Here is a 19561-nt window from a genome sequence, read left to right as displayed (position 1 = left end):
TTAAAAATATACTACTTACAGAGATGCATGTGAAATGTATTCCCAGGCAGATGAAGAGGGGACAAATGAAGAAAGATACTATGCAGAAAGAGATGTTGAGTTCAGACCATCAGCTCTCTTGCCACTAGGTGAAGGACGAGACCCACTAAGGACACCACCACAAGCACCCTAAACCACAAGGACTGGCTAAGACCAAGGACAGAAAGTATCACTCTTGGGGCTGAAGAGATGGCTCAGCAGTTAAGAGCACTGGCTGCTCTTCCAGAGGATCTGAGTTCAATTTCCAGTACCTACATGGCAGCTCACAGCATCTGGAACTCCAGTTCCAGGGGATCTGACACCCTCACCCAGACACACATGGAAGCAAAAGGCCAACACACACAAAGTAGATAGATGGATGATGATGATAGATAGATAGATGATTGATAGATAGATGATAGATAGACAATAGATGATAGACGATAGATGATTGATAGATAGATAGATGATTGATAGATTGATAGATAGACAACAGATGATAGACGATAGATAGATGATAGATAGATAGATAGATAGATAGATAGATAGATAGATAGATAGATAGATAACTTTGAAAAAGTTCTTTCTCTTGCAAACACACATATGTTAAGAAGAGTCCAGTGACATGAAGGAAGTTTCCCAGAACGAGTATGAACATAGCACATGGAAGCAGGGGCTCCTCAGGATAACATGTGGAGCGAGGCACGGAGCAGCAGCAGAGAGAGCTCAGCACATGCAGATATGTGAAGAGCCACCTGAGGAACAGACACACGCAAGCCCTAGTCCACGTACGCCTAGAGAAACAACCTCCTCCCACCCCACACACAGAAAGCCCCACCAAGGGCCTAATGGAAGCAGTGTGGGTTCTGTGTTCAGACAAAGCGTGATCCCACTACACTCCACTGTTAGAGGCGGCAGGCCACAGCCGCCACACCCATGAACCCCAGGGTCGTGGAGCCACAACGTGCTTTCTACTTTGGCAGAGCACGTGGATTTTACACACCGTCCACTGAGTTAACTAGAATTCCATCCAAAGTCACGCTCACCGCGTGGATTTTACACACCGCCCACTGAGTTAACTAGAATTCCATCCAAAGTCATGCTCACCGCGTGGATTTTACACACCGCCCACTGAGTTAACTAGAATTCCATCCAAAGTCACGCTCACCGCGTGGATATGACCGCATGTGGAAAGAGGCCTGACAGACGCGACCAAGGCTCGCTCATACTGCGCTGGAGTGAACCCAAGCCTGACGGCTGCTACCCTCTGAGAAAGGGAACCCTGACATGGAGGTACTGACGGAGAATGGCAGGTGACAGCTGAGGCAGAGCCGGAGCTTCGAGCTTTGGCCACAGAGCAAACAACAGGTTAGCAGACAATCGCCTGCCACCACATTCTCAGCTCCCAGAAGGAAAACCCTGCCGACAGCCTGCTCTCAGGCTCTGCACAGGTGACAGCCTCACTAAAGGAGGGAGACAGGAAACAGGGCATGTATCCTCGAAAGGTAAAATAGAAACTTCAGTTCTTCAGAGCAGCAGCACACAGGGCAGCTTGAGCTGCACAACCAGAAAACAAACACTCCGTGGCCCCATCAACCAAAGTAAAACTAGCGTGGCAACAGGAGCCAATGGGAATGAGTCTGTCAGGTAGGAGACCCTGCAGAGAGGGAGGCAGACGGGGAAAGACAGAGGAGGCTCTGCAGAAAGGCTTGCCTTTTGCACCACTGGCCCCAGCTGATGCTTCATCCGTGTTCAACCATGTTTGTTCTGTTTGCTTTTACATATACATGTAATATATATGTAACTCCCTATATATGTATATGTGTATAGTCCCTACATTTATGTGTGTGAACATATACATACAGTTTAAGTAAAGAAGAGGAAAGGGAAGAAAGAAGAAAATGAAGCCACCTGCTGCAGCACTGGTGACCTCTGAGATTTCAGCTGGAACTCAGGAAGTCACAAAGCAGGGTGGCCATTGGGTCTTCTTAGCTGAGGTAAGAAGACCGCTGTTCCTGGCTGTTCCCCAGGAACTTGGCGGACACTGCAGTTTTAGGACTTCCTCCCAGAATTTCACATCCAGTCCCCCTTACTCCAGCCCTCCGGAGGCCTTTGTTAGCACTCATGCTTTTCTGTTTATATTATCAGGCCTCTCTTACCAGCACACACATCCTGACAGATACAGCAAACCAAAGGAGATCCCCATGTGGAGAGTCAGGTGTTGAGCATAGTAAAGCGTAGGAGACACATCGCCTCCGCCTTGGCAGGCCGTGGGGCTACACAGACAGCTCAGCAACTGACAGCACTGGCTGCTCCTGAAGACCCAGGTTCCGCTTTCAGCACCTCACAGCTCTCTGTAGCTCCGGAGCTGGGGCCTGGCGGTTTCTTCCAGCCCCTAGAGGCACTGCATGTATGCGGTGCATACGTACAGCACCCATACACATGGAACATCCACAAATTAAACGAATAAACCACTTGGCTGCTTCATTTTCCTCGGTACCAACATGAAGAGCACATATTTAAGTTCCTGGTGCTGATTTTTAAATTTTATTATAACACAAAACAAGACAAAGAATGAATGAGGAGGGGCAGAGACTCATGGAGAGGAATTAAAAGAGATGTTGTTACCTGGAGTCTTGTATTCATTTCTAAGAAGTAGAAATTCTTCTGGGAGTCCACAAGAAATTCCACAGTTCCAGCAGAGGAGTACCGCACAGCTTTAGCCAAAGCCACAGCCTGCTCTCCCATCGCTCGGCGAGTCTCAGGATCCAGAAAAATGCTGCAAACACACAGAGCACTCAGCAGAAAGCCCCATACAGTTTCTATGGGCTTACACAAAACTGTACATAGACTCATCTGAGCCATTCGGGAGCTGGTCATGTGTCCTGGCCACGGGGCCATCTGACTCGTGCTTCACCGAGCCGGCACCAAGCTTCATGGAACCTCCACTTCATCTCCACCACACACAACAACTTCTACCTAGCAACCCTGAACACATTGCTGGGAGGTGCGTGTAGCTGACCCAGAAATAACTTGCTGAAGACTGACTTATGCAATCCTCATTCTCCATAGATTCTGCAGATGCAAACGCACCTGCTTGCTAGAACTTACGCACCTTGAAATGCGCACTTGTGGCACTTGTGCACAAGGAGAGAGAAGACTCATCAAAAGCTGAGGGTGGACAAACGACGCCTGTCTTCCTACTCCCAGGCTTCTAGCTAACCGCTGCCATCTCCAAGGAGAGAGAGGAGGAGAGATTCACTGCCTGGAAGACTCTTGACTCTTATACTTAAGTGTTATCTGGGCTCCTAAGAGCATAATGGCTGTGGAGTGTCTTATGGAGAAAGTCTACATGTGAGGGGAACCTAGACAGAATGCACTACAATGAAATAAGGTGCTCTTCAACTGGAACATAGAGAAAACAAAGTTCTCCACTGACTAGGTGCAGACGTCACATCTACATGTTATGTGAAAAGATTATAGCCTGAGGCTTCAGGGAGCCCAAACCCTGCATTTCCTAGGAAAGACAGCTCAGTATCTGCTAATTCAGGGTTCACAAGGCCTTTGTAGACCAGAACTGCATCAGATCAACCTCTGATGCTTCAAAATACAAGTGTCACTTTCTCACAGGCAGGTCAAACGATGCTTCAAAATACAAGTGTCACTCTCTCACAGGCAGGTCAAACTAACATGTTTTCAACAAAGCTTGTTCAAATGGAGGGGAAAGAATATATACACACACACACATACATGTATGTATGTAAACACACACATATATATATACATACACACGTACACATACATGTGAGAGAGAGAAAGGCGTGTGTGTGTGTATACACACACCAAATAACCAGTGTTTTCAGACTGTAGCTCTCTGCAGGAAAGGCTCTGAAAAATAAATGTCAACTCCATTTCTCTTTGCAGCTGATGTTATCCTCGCATAAGCCAGTGAGACACGCTGCACAATATCCGTGCCGGGACGTGTGCTGAAACCGTCTGTGTTCTTCTTCTAGAGTGGCATGGAGGAGCTGCCATTGTCTATGCTCCTGCGCCATGGGCCCACCTGCCTGCCACACTCGCTGGTTCTAGTTGCCTCAGGAACTTGTGGTCGTTTAAGTAAATCTGAAGCCAGGGACTGTTTCATCAGCAGAAACTCCCTTCTGTGTCTGCTTGAAGCTTTTTTTTAACACAAGAACTCCTTAACAGCCTGACAGTTTTAATTAGTAGTCAGTCAGTATTTAAAATTTCCCTGGTTTCCTCATAAATGCTGCTATAAAGATGAGTTTTCTTTGAATCAAGATCTAAATAAGGTCCAGACTCTGCATTTGGCTGAGTTTTTTTTGGCTTGTTTTTGTTTTTGTTTGGTGTTTGGAGTTATTTCTTATTCATTTTAAGAATATTAATAATAATATTAATGTTATTAATTTTAAGAATATAAATTAACATTAATTAATTAATCATTTTATTCATTTTCATCTGCTGTCATATCCCTGGCTTTAGGCCTTCCTATCTCATTCTTTAGGTTGTATCTGAGCTGCCAGCAGCCCTGTGCTGCCTTTAACACTAATACTGTGTGTCAGTTCCATATAAACTGATAGTTAGGTTAAAGCCAGCGCAGTCATTTGGGTTGCCAGAGGGACACGGCCTAGCTGACAAGTAACGGGAAATGTACTTTCTAGCCCCCTTTAGGTGCCGTTGGGATTACTCAATGGCTTTAGGTGGTTAGATTTTATTACTATTAATATTATTATACATGGAGTTCTGCAGTGTCGGTGTTAAATGGGGATTTTTCAGAACAAAGAGAACCCCAGGAGATGCACGAGTACCAGCCTACATCACCTGAGAGACGAAGCTCCAGGAACAGACTCTCAAAACCCACTGCAGCTGCTAGGACCTACCAGAGGAGACCTGACGGACCCAGGGATCCTCCCTCAGGAGGGAAACACAGGACCAGTGATTACCGTTTCTCTAATGTAAGAACACCTCTTCTGGGCGTCCCACGAACACTGGAAAGGTCCACGCAGCCCAAAGCCTAAACTAGCCACAGCTGTCACCTGACGTGCTACCACAAACACTACCTCTTTCTCCAGGGTCTCCTCACTCTTGTGCGCTGGGGCGCCGGGAAATCAAGGGAGACTCTTGGAGGGACGGTCACTTCACACGTGACCATTAGTGACCCTTGTAGCAAGGCGATTTAACAAATAAAAGAGTTCACTGAAGGAAACGCAGGCAGTGGGTAGTTTTCTGGTGCCCCTGAGGTGCCACTCACCTTGGCGCTTCCTCTATCACCTTCTGGTTCCTCCTCTGGATGGAGCACTCCCTCTCGTTAAGCCACAGAGCATTGCCGTGCTTATCACCTAAAACCTGAGAATGGCGACACCTGAGAAACTCCCGGACACGTCTCGTGGTTTCTATACTCTACACCCAGACCTCAGACATTACCTACAGCTCTCAAAACCACATCAGGCTGACAGTAACAGAAGACAGGCATATTTACAATTACATATTTACAGCTCTGCAATACAGTGCAATATTATCAGAAGAGTGCCTGCAGAGCAAGAGTCATCTGCACCTCCGGCGGTATCTTAAAGGTCAGAAGCTGCATGACCTGAGAAAGTGCCAGTGCGTCTGGGGTCAGCCTCGGTGGACCGCAGACACACCACCACCGTACCGCACCAGACACACACCCATGTGTCGTTCTCATGTTTATTAGGAAGCAAGAGCTTATAGAGTTCTTCCAATATATTGTCACTTGCAGTGGTTAACATTACCGTGGCTTATTTTGGTACAGGAAACTAGAAAAAAATGGCCAGGAGCTAGTCCGCAACACAGCACACAGCTCTCCGCCTGTGGTAGGAGAGATAAACTGTGTGCTGACAACAGGGCCCTCCGCTGGCACCCCAAGCATGCAGCTAGCTCATCTACCAGGACTCCTAGTTCTAGCACCAAGCAGCTGCATGGAGCCCTCTCCTCAGTTGCTTCTTGTGCTACAGAAGAGTCATGTTAATGTTTTATACACCTGGTGAAAAAAATCATACTCACAGCAGGCACTGTTAGCTATAAAATAAATAGTGAATACATGACTGAAACATTTTTAGGAATAAAGCCTTTTGTAACTCAAAAATGATTTCAAATAATAAAAAAAAAAAATTAGAATCACCAGATGCCAATAGATTGGCATTTTACTTCTTATACTCCAAGGTAGCTGCATGAGGTACATCTAAAAATATTTTAACTCCTCAAAATAACTCTCAACCTCTTTTTTTAAACTTTACTTGGCAAGAAAGTAAAAGTACATTTAGTCTCTAAGAAATAAAGCCAAATAACAAAGAATCTCAAAAAGCACTTGCAACTGTGTTAAAAAAAAAAAAATCAGATACAGAATCAAGTGTTGGTTTTTCTCTGATTCTGTGTAGTCTCTTTTTTGCTTTAAAAATTATAGGGAATTTGACACACAAGTGATATGCAGACATATATGCTGGCAAAATGCCCATACATATAAAGTCAAAATAAAAGGCTTGGGGAATTTATCAAGCATTTTAAAGAAAACTAGTGATGATATAGTGGGAAACATGAACAAAACACACTTGTAAGGGAAAGGTGCTGCGCCCTGTGAGCTCTCGTAAACCTTGACTAGAACCCTGTGGAGGCACATGTGCTGAGCAGGAAACGAGCTCCTCAAGAGGTTCAGGACCAGGATGCTCCTGAGGACCCCTAAGCCAGCCTGCAGCATGCCAGTGGTTCTCTAGGTGAGCACGGACAGTGTGCACCTCAGCAAGGACGGAACACAGGCAGGGACAGCTCATGTGAAAGTTAGCACAGACATGCTTCCCGCACTGTGGGCAGGAGACAGTTGAAAAATGGGCACATCATCTTGGCGCAGAACTCAAAGGATCAGGAGACAGGGTGACAAGGAGCCTGACTGTTGTGAGCTACACTTGTGACACACACCATCCTCTGAACCAAAGTCCTGCATCTTCAGAAGACCAGCTACTCTGCTGGCAGAGTGTCGCCGCCACTATCCCTTCACAGGAGGAGGGGCTGGACAGGGCCCCTGGACTGCCACCTGACAATCCAGCCATTTGTGTATGCTTCTGCCCTAATAACACGTGGCTTTCGGTCTTTCGAGGACTTAGAGTAGCTGGGAAAGACCCCTGTGCACAGCCATGGGGAAGCCATCATCTACACTGGGTGCAGAGCTTCCAATGTGGCTGCCTCAGGCCACCCACACTCCTGCCCACACGTGGTCATTCAGCTCTACAAGTAAACCTAATAAACTCACTGGGTCCAGCAAAACTCTGGCTTGTCACTGGGCCTTTATGAGAAGACAGTTGACACATGCTGCTTAGTCACTACTGGACAGAAAAATATTAAACAAACCTATATTCATAAATTATAATACAAATAAGCTCATGAAAACTGGAAAGTGGCTAGTTTAAAAAAAAAAAAAAACTCCTAAGACAGATCACATGGGAAAACATCTGGGTTACCCATTTAAGGTGCTAGGGGCAGATTTACTTATAGTTAAAAACATAATCCAGACGGTAGGCCAAAGGTAATTAAGCTAAAAGGCTAATGTAGATGTGTAACTACTTAAGTAGCAAACATTCGCTGAATATTAATGAAAGGCAAAGTCCTCGCTGCTGGAACATTAGAGACTAAGGCCTCATCTCTGCCCTCAAGGACCCATGGTCTCCCAGGAAACAGGAGCTTTGGAAGACCAAGGCAGTGAATGGCCCCGGCAGTGCGAGCAGGGTTTCCCACCTCCGTGGTCTGAGATAGTTCTCACTCAGCACAAGATCTAAAGACACAAACTGTAAAAGGGCTCAGCAAAGATACCAAGGTACAAAAATCGCCTGTGTTTATTGTGTCAGCAACAACAGATAAATGGTCACTCAAACTTCTAAGGTGGCAGCATAGCACGGCATCAAAGCGATCACATGTCTAGGGGAAAGGAGGGCTGAAAGAGACATAAAAGCTCTAGACTGAAAACTACAAAACACTTCTGGGGGCACTAATGAAGATGTATATAAACTATGAGCTATTCTAGGTTCATAAACTGACTAGAAAAGTCAATCTAGAATCAATACAATCCAAATCCCAATCTCAAAAGTTGGGGTATAAGTATATGTGTTCTAGAATTAGGTTAATGGGTAAAACCTAACATTTACTTTGAGATTTAAGGAACCTAAAAAGCCTAAGCTATCTGAAGGAAAAATTAATTTAGAACATTAACAGTACCATATTCTGGGATGTCTCCCCCCCCCTCCCTCTGTGTGCGTGCGTGTGTGTTATATGTGTGTGTGCGTGTGCGTGCGTGTGTGTTATATGTGTGAAGGGTCTCCACCTCTGCAATCTGGGAGGTGGAAGGTTGACATGAGGTGTCTTCTCCGTTACTTTATTAGGAGTCCGAAGCTCAGCAGCTTAGCCTGGCTGGCCACTGGGCTCTAGGGATCCTTCAGCTCTGCCTCCCCAGTGCTGGGATTACAGACTACATCACCATGCCTACGCTTTTATGTGCAGTCTGGGGAACTGAACTCAGGCTTGCAGACAAAGGATTCTACCAACGGAGCCATCTCCCCAGACCCCAGAGATCTCATTTAAAAAAAAAAAAAAAAAGAAATCTAGTTAAGACAATCAACTAATCTCACTTAATTTTCAATAAATGGTTGTCACAATATATGGTATCACTTATTAGAGACAAATAGGCAAATGGGAAAGCATCTATGCCCAGCCACACACCAAACAAAAACACACACACCAACACACCACACCTATAACCACAAACCCCAGTGCTCTGGAGGCAAGGCAAGAGCACTGCATATGTAAAGCCTATACAGAAAAGTCCTGCAAGCATGAGCAGGACTTCAGAAAAGTTTAGAACATATGCTTAAATACAATGAACAGAAAACCATAGAAGAAATGAGGTGAACGGAAGGTTCCTTTTATTATGTATTATTATTATAACATATGTACAAATATATATCATATGTCTGAAGAGTACCTGTTTGTGTGTGTGTGTGTGTGTGTGTATGTGTTTTGCCTCCGATGAGCCAGTCCTGGAGGAGGCTGGATGACCTCATAGGTTGAAGCTGTGTTTTGTGAGTGCTTCCATTTCATTTCCATCCCGACCAAAAGCACCCCAGCATCTTAGCACAGCCACAGGCTCGGCCATTAGACAGCATCAGGAACAGTACCCACCTGGATTTCTATGTGACGAGGGTTATCGATAAATTTTTCTATTAGCAGTCTATCATCACCAAAACTAGAAGCAGCTTCTTGGGATGAAAATCTAAAACCTTCCCTGTGGAACAAAAAGAGCAATTGGACTAGCAAATCAAAGATAGTCTTCCACACAGAAAACAGTATTCGCTTCAGCTTAATTCAGAAAATAATGGGAACAGACTCACAGGACCTCCAGAGAACTAAACTAACCTGGGCAGCAACTTCCACTAACAGCCCGGCCGCCTTGAGCCAGTTAATGCCCTGGTCTCAGATTTTCCATGGAAACAAGAACACAGTATTGTTTCACCAACCACCTGCTGCGCTGCACAGGCCCGGGTTCGGTTCCCACCACCTACGTGGCAGCTCACAGCTCCATCGCCAAGGAATCTGCCGCCCTCTTCTGGCCTCCACGGGCACTGCATGCCCTCACATGACCAAATGTTTCATGTATTGTGCATGAAAAACAAACTTTGTAACTAAGCAACTTGTTACTCACAAAGTGTAAGCAAGGGAGGTGATTCTTTCAGCAGAGTCTCTACTGGCAGGCTGCAATTTGCAGTTACAAAGAAAGAATCAAACATCTTAAAAATCTTAGAAGAATCTAAACTTCTATACTGTATCTTGTAAATCTAAACTTTTATATAAAAACAGTCATACTACTTTAAACCCTCAAGGCAAACATTTGCTTATTAACAATTTTTATTAAACCATAACAGAAGCTGAGGGCAAAAATGGGTACAAGAAGAAATTAATCACCTTGAAGCCCAGCTTCATTGATAGAGAATCACGTCAGCCACTGCTAATTTGGGCAATTATTCTTGCTCCCTAACCTCAAAAAAGTTTGTAGCTCAACTATTAAGCACGTGCCTTTCTGAACTTTAAATTGTTCCTCAAGATTCTCTACATCAGAGCCACTGACAAAAACATCTTCACCTCGCTTCGTAAAACCACTTAAATCAAATCAACAATTCTGTTAAATGATCAACTTATCTAAACAATATTATTTTATGGAAGTTCATCTTCATACTGATCTGCAGGAAAACTGTCCAAACGAGTGGGCTGTCACCCAGGAAGCAATCACACCAGACTACAGCAGTGAGGGTCTCTCCACACCCCATCACACCATGCCAGACAAATGAGGAAGACAGCAACGGTGAGCACGAGAAGGACCAGCGGCAGCAGGAAGCAATCAGAGAAAAGCCCGGGGCTGGCCCCTCCGAGGTATACCCACCATAGCTGTACAAAGCAGTGGTCAACTCCAAGAAGCTCCTGCCCACTGCAGTGCCTCCTGCGCAGCGCCCATCACAGCTGACACGCTTGTGTCTGCACTTGACGTGGACAGTAGTGACGGTATATTTCAAAACCTTAGAAAAATCCTCCTGTTTCTGTTCCCTCAGGACAAAAGGTCTGAGGTTTTCTTAGCCTTTCATTGTATCTTTGATTTAGGGAAATGATGTTTAGACTTGGGTAGACTACAAACTTCAGAGAAAGCAGAACCACAGTGAATTGCTGTCTTCAGTACCAAAGATTTCCTAGATTGGAGAGATATTGTACTTCAGGAAGAGACTAACACAGCACTTCACAGTTTCCCTGCAATGCAGTAACTAAAACCTTTCATTTTGCTTTTAAGCCAAGAGCATCAAAAGTGAGCCATCAAAGTCATCAAAATAAAACACAAAGTTTGAAAACATCACAGGTCTATTTTGGAACTAAGGGAAAGTTGTGCTAAGACCATCCTCTGGGATGCAGCTCATGGGCAGAGCAAAAGCTTGGTACATGCAAAGTTCTGAGGTCTACATCCAGCAAACAAACACAAACAAACACAGCCCTCTTGTTTATTTCAGTTATGCCTTAATTAAAAAGTAATTATTGCCCAAGCAAGGCACCTGATACATATTTTGTACTTCTAACATCTAAAGTAAAATAGAAACTATCTAATGTATGGTAAGGTTAGTAAAAAATGTAGGCAGGGTTTCATTTTGACCATGTCTTTCACTTAAATCTGCATACAGAAAAGGCCACGGCTGTTGTGAAACTTCTAAGTTCCCATTTAACAATTTTCATGACTCTTATCTCAGTTTATTACACAATAAAATCAGACATGCTCTTAAAACTCTTCCCACTGTTATAAAAGTTCTAAGGCAAGTCTTGGATGGGACTCGCTGCTAAGAGGAAGGAAAGATGTCAAAAGGTACAGCTGTTCTCGGGACAAAAGAGAAAGCAACTGATACTAAACTCTACCATGCATCCAAAGAACACACAATATTTGTAGATTGTGAGCAGAGGACAGGACGAGTGTGCAGTGGCATGAGCGCTTCATTACTGTGGGAGAGTAGCTGATGTCTGCGGTCACTGGACCAGTCTCCAAATTCTTCTTGACTTTTGGGTTTGTGTAAATAAACAGAGGATATGGAACAGATTTTTAAACAAAAGTATCCCCCGTCAAAGCCACAGTATCAAATTTCTGCTCATCCACAGAGAATTAGAGAGATGGCTCATGCATGATGTTGGAGACAGTACTTTCAGGCAGACAGTGACCTGTGCTTATGAAGCACGTAAGTGTATCCTGACTCTCCGCATCCCTTAATTGACTCGAAAAGACTAACAGGTACATATAAACAGACACGGCGACTTCTGAACACTTAATTCTAAACTCAAACTCACACATCAACAACAGCGCCTCAAAATCCACTACCAAGACACTGGGCAGTAGTAATACCACCCACAAAAGAATGTGGGACTCAGTCACAGTCACTGATAGAAATGTCTCATGGGAAATCTATCCTAACAGTAATTTCTTCTAGAGTGGTGGCACACACCTTTAATTCTAGCACTCTGAAGGCAGAGGCAGGCTAGTTTCTGAGTTTGAAGTCAGTGTGGTTTCCAAAGCAAGTTCTAGGCCACCAAGGCTATACAGTGAGACCATGTTTCAAAGAGAGAGAGAGAAAGAGAGAGAGAGAAAGAAAGAACAATGTGCTAGATTTCCAAAGGAACGGCTACATAAGCTTCATCAAAAGGGGAAAACAATGGGACAAAATCCAGGGTCCTAAAGTGCACCTCTCTCACCATCACCCTCGGTTGTCACCGACAGTCACTCCTGTGAGGAAACTGTGAAGCAGTCTGCCCAGAGATGGTACAGGGTGTCTCCAGCTCCCCAGGCTGCTCTGCGCACCTTGCCCCGCCCCTTCCAAGTGATGATGTGCAGTCACAGCCTGCACCCTGCACTGGGGTTCAGAAGCATGGGATCCCCAATAATCAATACATAACAGCGAAGGAGAAACTGTAAGACTTCTGACCCTAAGTCAGGGAGGAGGAGCAGGGGGAAGAGCAGGGGGAGGAAGAGGAGGAGAAAGAGGGAAGAGGAGGAGGAGCAGGAGAAAAAAGAGGGGGAAGAGGAGGAAGAGCAGGAGGAGGGAACTTCTACTTGGGTTAAGTGATCTAAGAACTAGCGCTAGACTTGTGAGCTACTGTGTGGGTGCTGGGAACCAGGCCCAGGTCCTCTGCAAGAACAGCTAGTGCCCTTAGGCACTGAGCCAGCCCTTCAGGGCTCACACTTCTGCAGACAGAAGCCCAAACCTGTTCTAACTCTTAGTCTCTCACTGGAACCTTTGCCTTTCAGCATTTCCCAAAAATTTTCAGGTAAAGCACAGCTGTGTTGTGAGCATTTAACTTACATAAACACTAAACCCAAATACAAAAAGATGGCAAAGTAACTTTAAAACAGTGTCCACACATCCTCAGATAATTTCACTTAGAAACTCTGGTTTTGCATTTTGTGTTGTGTGTGAGACAAGGTCTCACTCTGCAGCTCATGCTATCCTCAGCTTCATTATGTAGCCCAAGCCGACCTCAAGTCTGCAGAGGTTCTCTCCTCGGATTCCCAGGCACTGGAATCCTAGGCACAAGTCAGTCCCCAGGGTCACCCTCTCGCTCCCTCCACACTGCTGGAAGGCCTTGGCCATTTTCCAGCAGTTACTGCAGGCGTCTCCTCAGTGGCCCCCGCTCCAGAGCGTGGCTGGGCCTTGTTTAAGTCCAAGAAGAGCGCTGTCAGCGCGAGCCCTGCCACACCAAGGGGAGAGAATCTTTAACTCGCTTACTTTGTGTGTATGTACACATGTGGCTGGAGGCCAGAGGAGGACATCTGCTGCTGTTTTATGACCTCCATTAACTGGGGCGCGGTCTCTCCCTGAACCTGGAGTTATCTCTGAATATTTTTATAATTAAAAAGTATGGTCTCAGGGTTTGTTGAAGTTCCATGGTTTCCCTTCCAGTCCTTCCAGATATCACAAAGAATGCCCACAAGAGCCTTCCTAGGATGAGAGAGGAATCTGGCTGTGACATCTGTCATGCTATTGATCATCAGGGTTAACTCAGCTGATCCGGCCAACTTGAGCAGATGCCTTGCCCTCTCCATGTGCAACCCTCTCAAAGCCGCACACTTGGTCACAAAGGATGACAGTCACCAACAGAAGACTGTTCTCCATAGACAAGTGGCTACTAGAGTCCCTGCTCCACCGCCAAACTCTTCAAAGCTTACATCATGCACCTCCACCCAACCCTAGCGCACTCTGACCCAGCTCCTACTAGTCATCCATCCTTGGTTTCTGAGACGGAGGCTCACATAGCCCGTGCTGACCTCTAAATCTCAGTGTAGCTTCCTGGGCCTCCTGTTTTTACCCCTGACATGCCATTACCTCCCATGACAATGGGACCACCACTCCAGGCTCATATTTGCCCTCGTACCACCGTCAAGGTGCCTTGCTGCTGCTGGCCCTGGCCAGATGCTCCCGGCCAGCCTACTCCTTCAGGAGACCTGGGCTTAGCTCCCAGCCTCCCGTCAGGCATCTCACAATGCCCCGTAGCTCTGGCTCCCGGAGATCCGAGGCGCGTCAGTCCCCACATGCTCCTGCATGTATAGGGTACACCCACTCACAGAGCCTCACCCATGCGCATACAGGTTAAAAATAAACAACCCTTAAAATAATAAACAGCAGTGGCTCCAAGGAATCTCACTCTCACATAACCGAGCAATGCCCACATCATCGTAAGAGAGTAAGAACACACATGCGGCTTGTAATGGTAGAAAGTTCCCCAGATACCAATTTTGCTTTAGGAAACACTAAATTCCAGGTCAGTAGCAGTAAAATCATTCCATGCATGGTCTATTCATCTATATTCACAAACCTCACCTGAATTTTATCATTATAAATCCTCCTTCTGGAACCATAAGGCAAAATAAACTTTTTCTCTGATAAGTCATTCTGGCCATGGCATTTTATCGCAGCCACGGAAAGTAACTAACACACTGGTGCTTTTTCAGGCCAGCACCTCAGCATCCAACACAGGGCCTGCCTGCAAGGTGTTAACGAGACCTCATCCGCAGGGCACCTGCCCCTTCTTGCTCACGCTAGAACCTAACCTCGGAGGCTTGGATTCTACTGTGCTGCATGACTGTCCAGTAAGTAACACAGCCTTCTCCTCCTAGGACATTTAAAAGGGAAGAAAGTGGGAAGAGGACAAGAAAGCAGAACTGACCATCTGAAAGACCAGATGACGTCTAAGTAAAGAAATAGGAAGGAAACATTAATGATAAAGTAACAATTATATAAAATTTAATTCCTCATCTCCATAAATGGCAAAGTTTCTCCTGTAGCCAAATATATAATTCTTTTTCAATTCTCTCTGTGTCTCTCTCCGTGTGGGTGTGTGCACGTGTGTGCCGAAAGTCTGTATGTCAAGTGTTTACCTCAGCTATTGCTATCTTTTTTTTTTTTATTTTTTTTTTAAACAGGGCCTCTCATGGAACCTGGAGTTTACCAGTTGGCTAGACTGCCCACAGCACCAGGATTCTCCTTCCTCTGCTTCCCCAGCTACAGGGTCATCAGCCTGAATTACTGCACCTGTTTGGTTGTTGCTACTGCTCTGGTTTTCTGAGTTTTTGTTTTGTTTGTTTAGCACAGATGCTGGGATCTCAACACACCCTCATGCTTGTGTGACAAGCACATTCACGACAGAGTCCTCTCTCTGTCCTCTCCTTGGTTTTAGATTTGGCTGCATTAGGCAATCTTGTTTTCTAATTTCTATTCATGTTAGATTTCTGAAAAGTTATTTACTTCTGTAAGAATGACAAGAAGAAAGTTGCCCAAGAAAGGCAATGCCCTGGTGAAGAAGTCTGAGCAAGGCCCAAAGGGACAGGTTCAAAGGCAAAGTTCAGGACCTCAACAACCTACCCTGCCTGAGGATGCTATGTACAGAAAGGAAGTTCTCCGCCCAGGTCACTGCCTAGCTCTGAGCCCCAGAGACTTGGATTCTCCAGGGACTCCTTAGCAAAGGACTTCTCAAACTGCTTCCAGAGCACAAAGCTCAAGTAATCTAGACGGTGATGCTACGAGTGGAAATGTTCCAGCTGCCGGCAAGATGCATGAAGAGATTTAACCAACTGTGTGCATGGAAAAGCAAAGTTTTCTTAAATAACATAGATTATTTCTGGCTTCTAATTACAAAAGAAAAGTTTCTAAACTTATAACAATGTACTATAAAAACATACAGCAATTTCAAACTCAAAAGGAAAACAATATCCTACACACTAAAAACTATCAGAGTAATTACACATTGGCATTAAATAAACCTGGTTCAATCCTTAAATGACACTGTAAATTATATGGCCAGATGTCAGTAATTTATATATATATATATATATAAGAACAACTCTAATTTCTTAAAAATACACTATAAAAACAAAACCCTTTACTAATATAAAATAAAATTTTGTTTTAAAATGTCAGTAATTTTTATATATATATATATATATATATATATAAAGAACAACTCTAATTTCTTAAAAATACACTATAAAAACAAAACCCTTTACTAATATAAAATAAAATTTTGTTTTAAAACCTTTCTGTGGTGGGGTAATTATCTTCAAAATGTGCAGAAGAAGGATTTCTGCAGAGTATCAATTCTCTCCCATCCAAGATATAAAGATCAGAGGGTCACCGTAACGACTCCATCACGCACCGGCGACCTGTTTGCCTGTCAGCTTAATAAAGTCTGGAGACTGTGATTTTCATCAACTGTGTGTCTCGGGCAGCTCACCTGGCCTCCTCGTCGTCCCTCGCGATGCGCATGCCCTTCCCTCCGCCGCCCGCTGAGGCCTTGATCATCACAGGGTAGCCTAGCAGCGGGAAGAGGGAGACAGATGCTCAGGCTTTGATCACGTGGGTGTATGAACATGACAACTGACCACATGTTCCCAGCACAGACAACAACCGTTTATTTAAAGTGCCATCTTCAGAGTGCCACAAACACCACCAACGTAACCAGCTCTCACATCTGAGAGGGAGCATGTGTCTCAGCAAACATACTTCCCAAGTGACGGAACAGAAGCTTGAGGAATTATTTGTCACCCAAGTCTAAGATCAGAGCTATAATGTGAACTAGCCAACAGTTAAAGAAGCCGTTTACACAGCACGCACACACGCACATGTGCACGCGCACACTTGTCACTCCTCACAAACCGATTTCTCCTTCCTTTACAGGTACTGTGGGGATTCTCAGGCAAAAGGTTACAGAGAAGCATCTGGCAGGAGAGCACGGGGGTGAAATCAGGCCACTCCCCGGTGCCAGACATCACTGCTAACAACAGGAAAGCCACTGCACTTTTGCACACATTCAACAGGCTGTCAGGGCCCGAAGAGAAACCATTTTCAGTGACAGCTTTATGAGAAGGGATAAAGTCATAAAGTTATCCTACAATGCCTTGAATTACGTGCGAAAGAAAAGTCAGTCTCCGCTGGGCATGGTGGCGCACACCTTTAACCCCAGCACTCGGGAGGTAGAGTCAGGAGGATCTACATGAGCTCAAGCTCAGCCTGGTCTACGTAGTGAGTTCCAGGAAAGGCAAAGCTATTCAGTCAGATCCTGTCTCAAAATAAAAATAAGAACTATTTAAAAAAAAAAAAAAGACTTCCTGTTCTGTGATTCTGCAGCATCACTCAACTGTAGCTACAGGCCCTACATGAAAAAGGAAGAAAGTAACCAAACATCACAGACCTTTGACCCTGACACGAGCCACCACCACTGGTTTAGTTAGGACAGCACTTGCTTTCTCCATAGTTCATAACTAAGGCCACTAAGATATTTGAGATCTGCATTTTAAAAACAGCACAAGCACAGTGAGAACAAAAATGAATGTGTTGTTCCTGTTTCAGAGGCCTCCTAACCCAAGAAGAGAAACACAAAGGACCCAAATGAAAAGAGCAAAGGACCAGAGGAAGGCAGAGAAGAGGAGATTGGAGATGGTGTGACAGGGAGGGTCAGTTCAGTGACATGATGGAACACACATTTAGGCGTGAGCTACGGGAACAGAACAGAGGTGAGGGACAGGGGAAGCCGTATGAAATGAGTAAAGCAACTCAGTAGAAATTAGACTGCAGCGTGGGCACAAGCGGACAGTGGAAATACTGTGCACGTGTGCACCCCAGACCCTGCCTAGGGCCGTGCACACTGGTCACTCTCACGGCATCAAGGCTGGCATCTGTCTCCCTCAGTGCTGCAGCGGCAGCATGAAGAAATCATACTGAAGTCAGTAAAGGGGCGTGTGCGCGCGCGCGTGTGTGTGTGTGTGTGTGTGTGTGCGCGCGCGTGAGTGTGTGTGTGTCTACTGTGGAGAAGCGGAGAAGTGCGGTGTAAAACCTCAAAACTCCTAGCTACAACAATGCGCAGTCTTCATGTAGACAAACGCACCCTCCCCCACCCCCGGGGGCGTGTTAGCAGCCACACCGATTCTTCCTTGCCACAGGAAAGCAAGCAGGGAGACTGGGAAATCTGCACTCTTCTCAGCCATATATTCTAAACCCTCAACTATGTAGTCGTTTATGAGTTTGAAAACAGGAAAAATTTACCTTTATCCAAAGGGTCTCTCTTGTTAGACCTATAAATGCCTGCAATCCAGGAAGTGGAGTCCCTGACAAAACTGTGAAAAGCTGAGTAACAAAAGGTGGGAGAAAGGACCTGGACTCCATCCCTAGCACCCACATTAGAATACAGGGCACCCAGTGCCCTCTCCTAGCCTCGGAGGGCTCTTACACATGAATAAAAATTAATTCATTTCAAAAAGAAAATGATGGAAGGGAGAGGAAAGAACTGACAGAAATTGGTGACACGAACTCTGGGCTACACTCTAAAGAAATACAAAGGTCTTTCACTCAGTCTGTGGGGTTAGGTCAGTCATTACATCTCAGGCGGCACCAGCCCATGAAAAGACACATTTCACACAGACGCTAACAACATGAAACAGCCCAGTTCCTCTCCTACCAGCTCACTAGGTGAGCCACTCTAGGTGAGCTAAGTCATGCAATGCCCAAAGCCGGAAGTGGAAAGAACAGTAAGGACTTAGGAAAAGTCAGTATTACTGAAAAAATGTTGCATTACCAACAAGAAAGATGGCTGTGGCGATTCTCTGTTACCTAGTCAACATATGCAGGTTCCACAGTCTCTTATTTTCTAAGTCACTAAAGCACTCACCCCTGGTTTGGGCTTTGTTTGTGATGCATTTCTTTTGTGTTCTTCAGTTAACATGTGTTAAAACAAAACCCCCTCCTTATCTCAACAAATTCAAAGTACCTGAGGCTTTACAGCTTTTAATACCCAGAGGCACCCGCGCTCCACAAACACACACATCGACACTCTCCTGTTCTCCTGTTTGTTTTCCGAGACAGGATCAGACTGTGCAGCCATGCTGGCTGGTGTTGAGCCCTCTACAGCTCAGGCCCTCAGCCCACCGCTGTCCGGGCTCTAGAACCACACGTGTATCCTGCGTCCAGGGAAAAGAGAGCTCAAACTCAGGCCTCGGTGCTGCTCCGGTGTCTTCTTGCCTTGCAGTCCTCTCAAGGGACATATCTGGGACAGCCAGCATGTTCGAGAGCCACACAGAGCCTCCCCAACACTCCAACTGCACAGTTATGGGCAAATGAACACTTCCAAAAAGAAATCTCCACAGCTTCTCCTCACGAGCCAAGTACACTCACACTCTGGGGTCATGACAGTTGGGAATGATGTCCTGCAGGGTGGCCAGTTTTGTTCTTCCCTTGAAATGGCTTCTCTAAATAAACTGATATTTTAAAGGCTAAAAACTGAGCTGAGGCAAACTCAATGAAGAAGAAGGAGCCCTAGCAGAGGACGGCTGTAGAGTTCTGTCTGAGAAGGAAGTCGCCAACAGTGCTTTCTGCTGTAGTGGCTGCAATACTGATGGTAAGATCACTGTTGGAGCCCAGGTGGCAGACGGCTGTGGTCTGGATGTGGCCAGTCACAAAAG

General features: G+C 45.4%; 1 protein-coding gene across 1 annotated transcript in view; it reads right to left on the bottom strand.

Moving 5' to 3' along the window:
• Pcca (propionyl-CoA carboxylase subunit alpha) overlaps nucleotides 1-19561 on the bottom strand; it is a 191914-nt gene that overhangs the window by 93351 nt on the left and 79002 nt on the right. Inside the window, exons 9-12 of the mRNA XM_055609596.1 lie at nucleotides 16342-16420; nucleotides 9220-9322; nucleotides 5288-5382; nucleotides 2647-2797 (exon numbers count right to left, since the gene is read on the bottom strand). Of these exons, the coding sequence (XP_055465571.1) occupies nucleotides 2647-2797; nucleotides 5288-5382; nucleotides 9220-9322; nucleotides 16342-16420 (428 nt within the window). The remainder of the gene's footprint in view (nucleotides 1-2646; nucleotides 2798-5287; nucleotides 5383-9219; nucleotides 9323-16341; nucleotides 16421-19561) is intronic.

The sequence above is a fragment of the Psammomys obesus genome, unplaced genomic scaffold, assembly GCF_907164565.1.
Source record: "Psammomys obesus unplaced genomic scaffold, mPsaObe1.curated_primary_1811, whole genome shotgun sequence".
Taxonomy (NCBI): domain Eukaryota; kingdom Metazoa; phylum Chordata; class Mammalia; order Rodentia; family Muridae; genus Psammomys; species Psammomys obesus.
The sequence above is the reverse complement of the archived record's forward strand: the minus strand, read 5'-3'. Positions and strand labels throughout refer to the sequence as shown.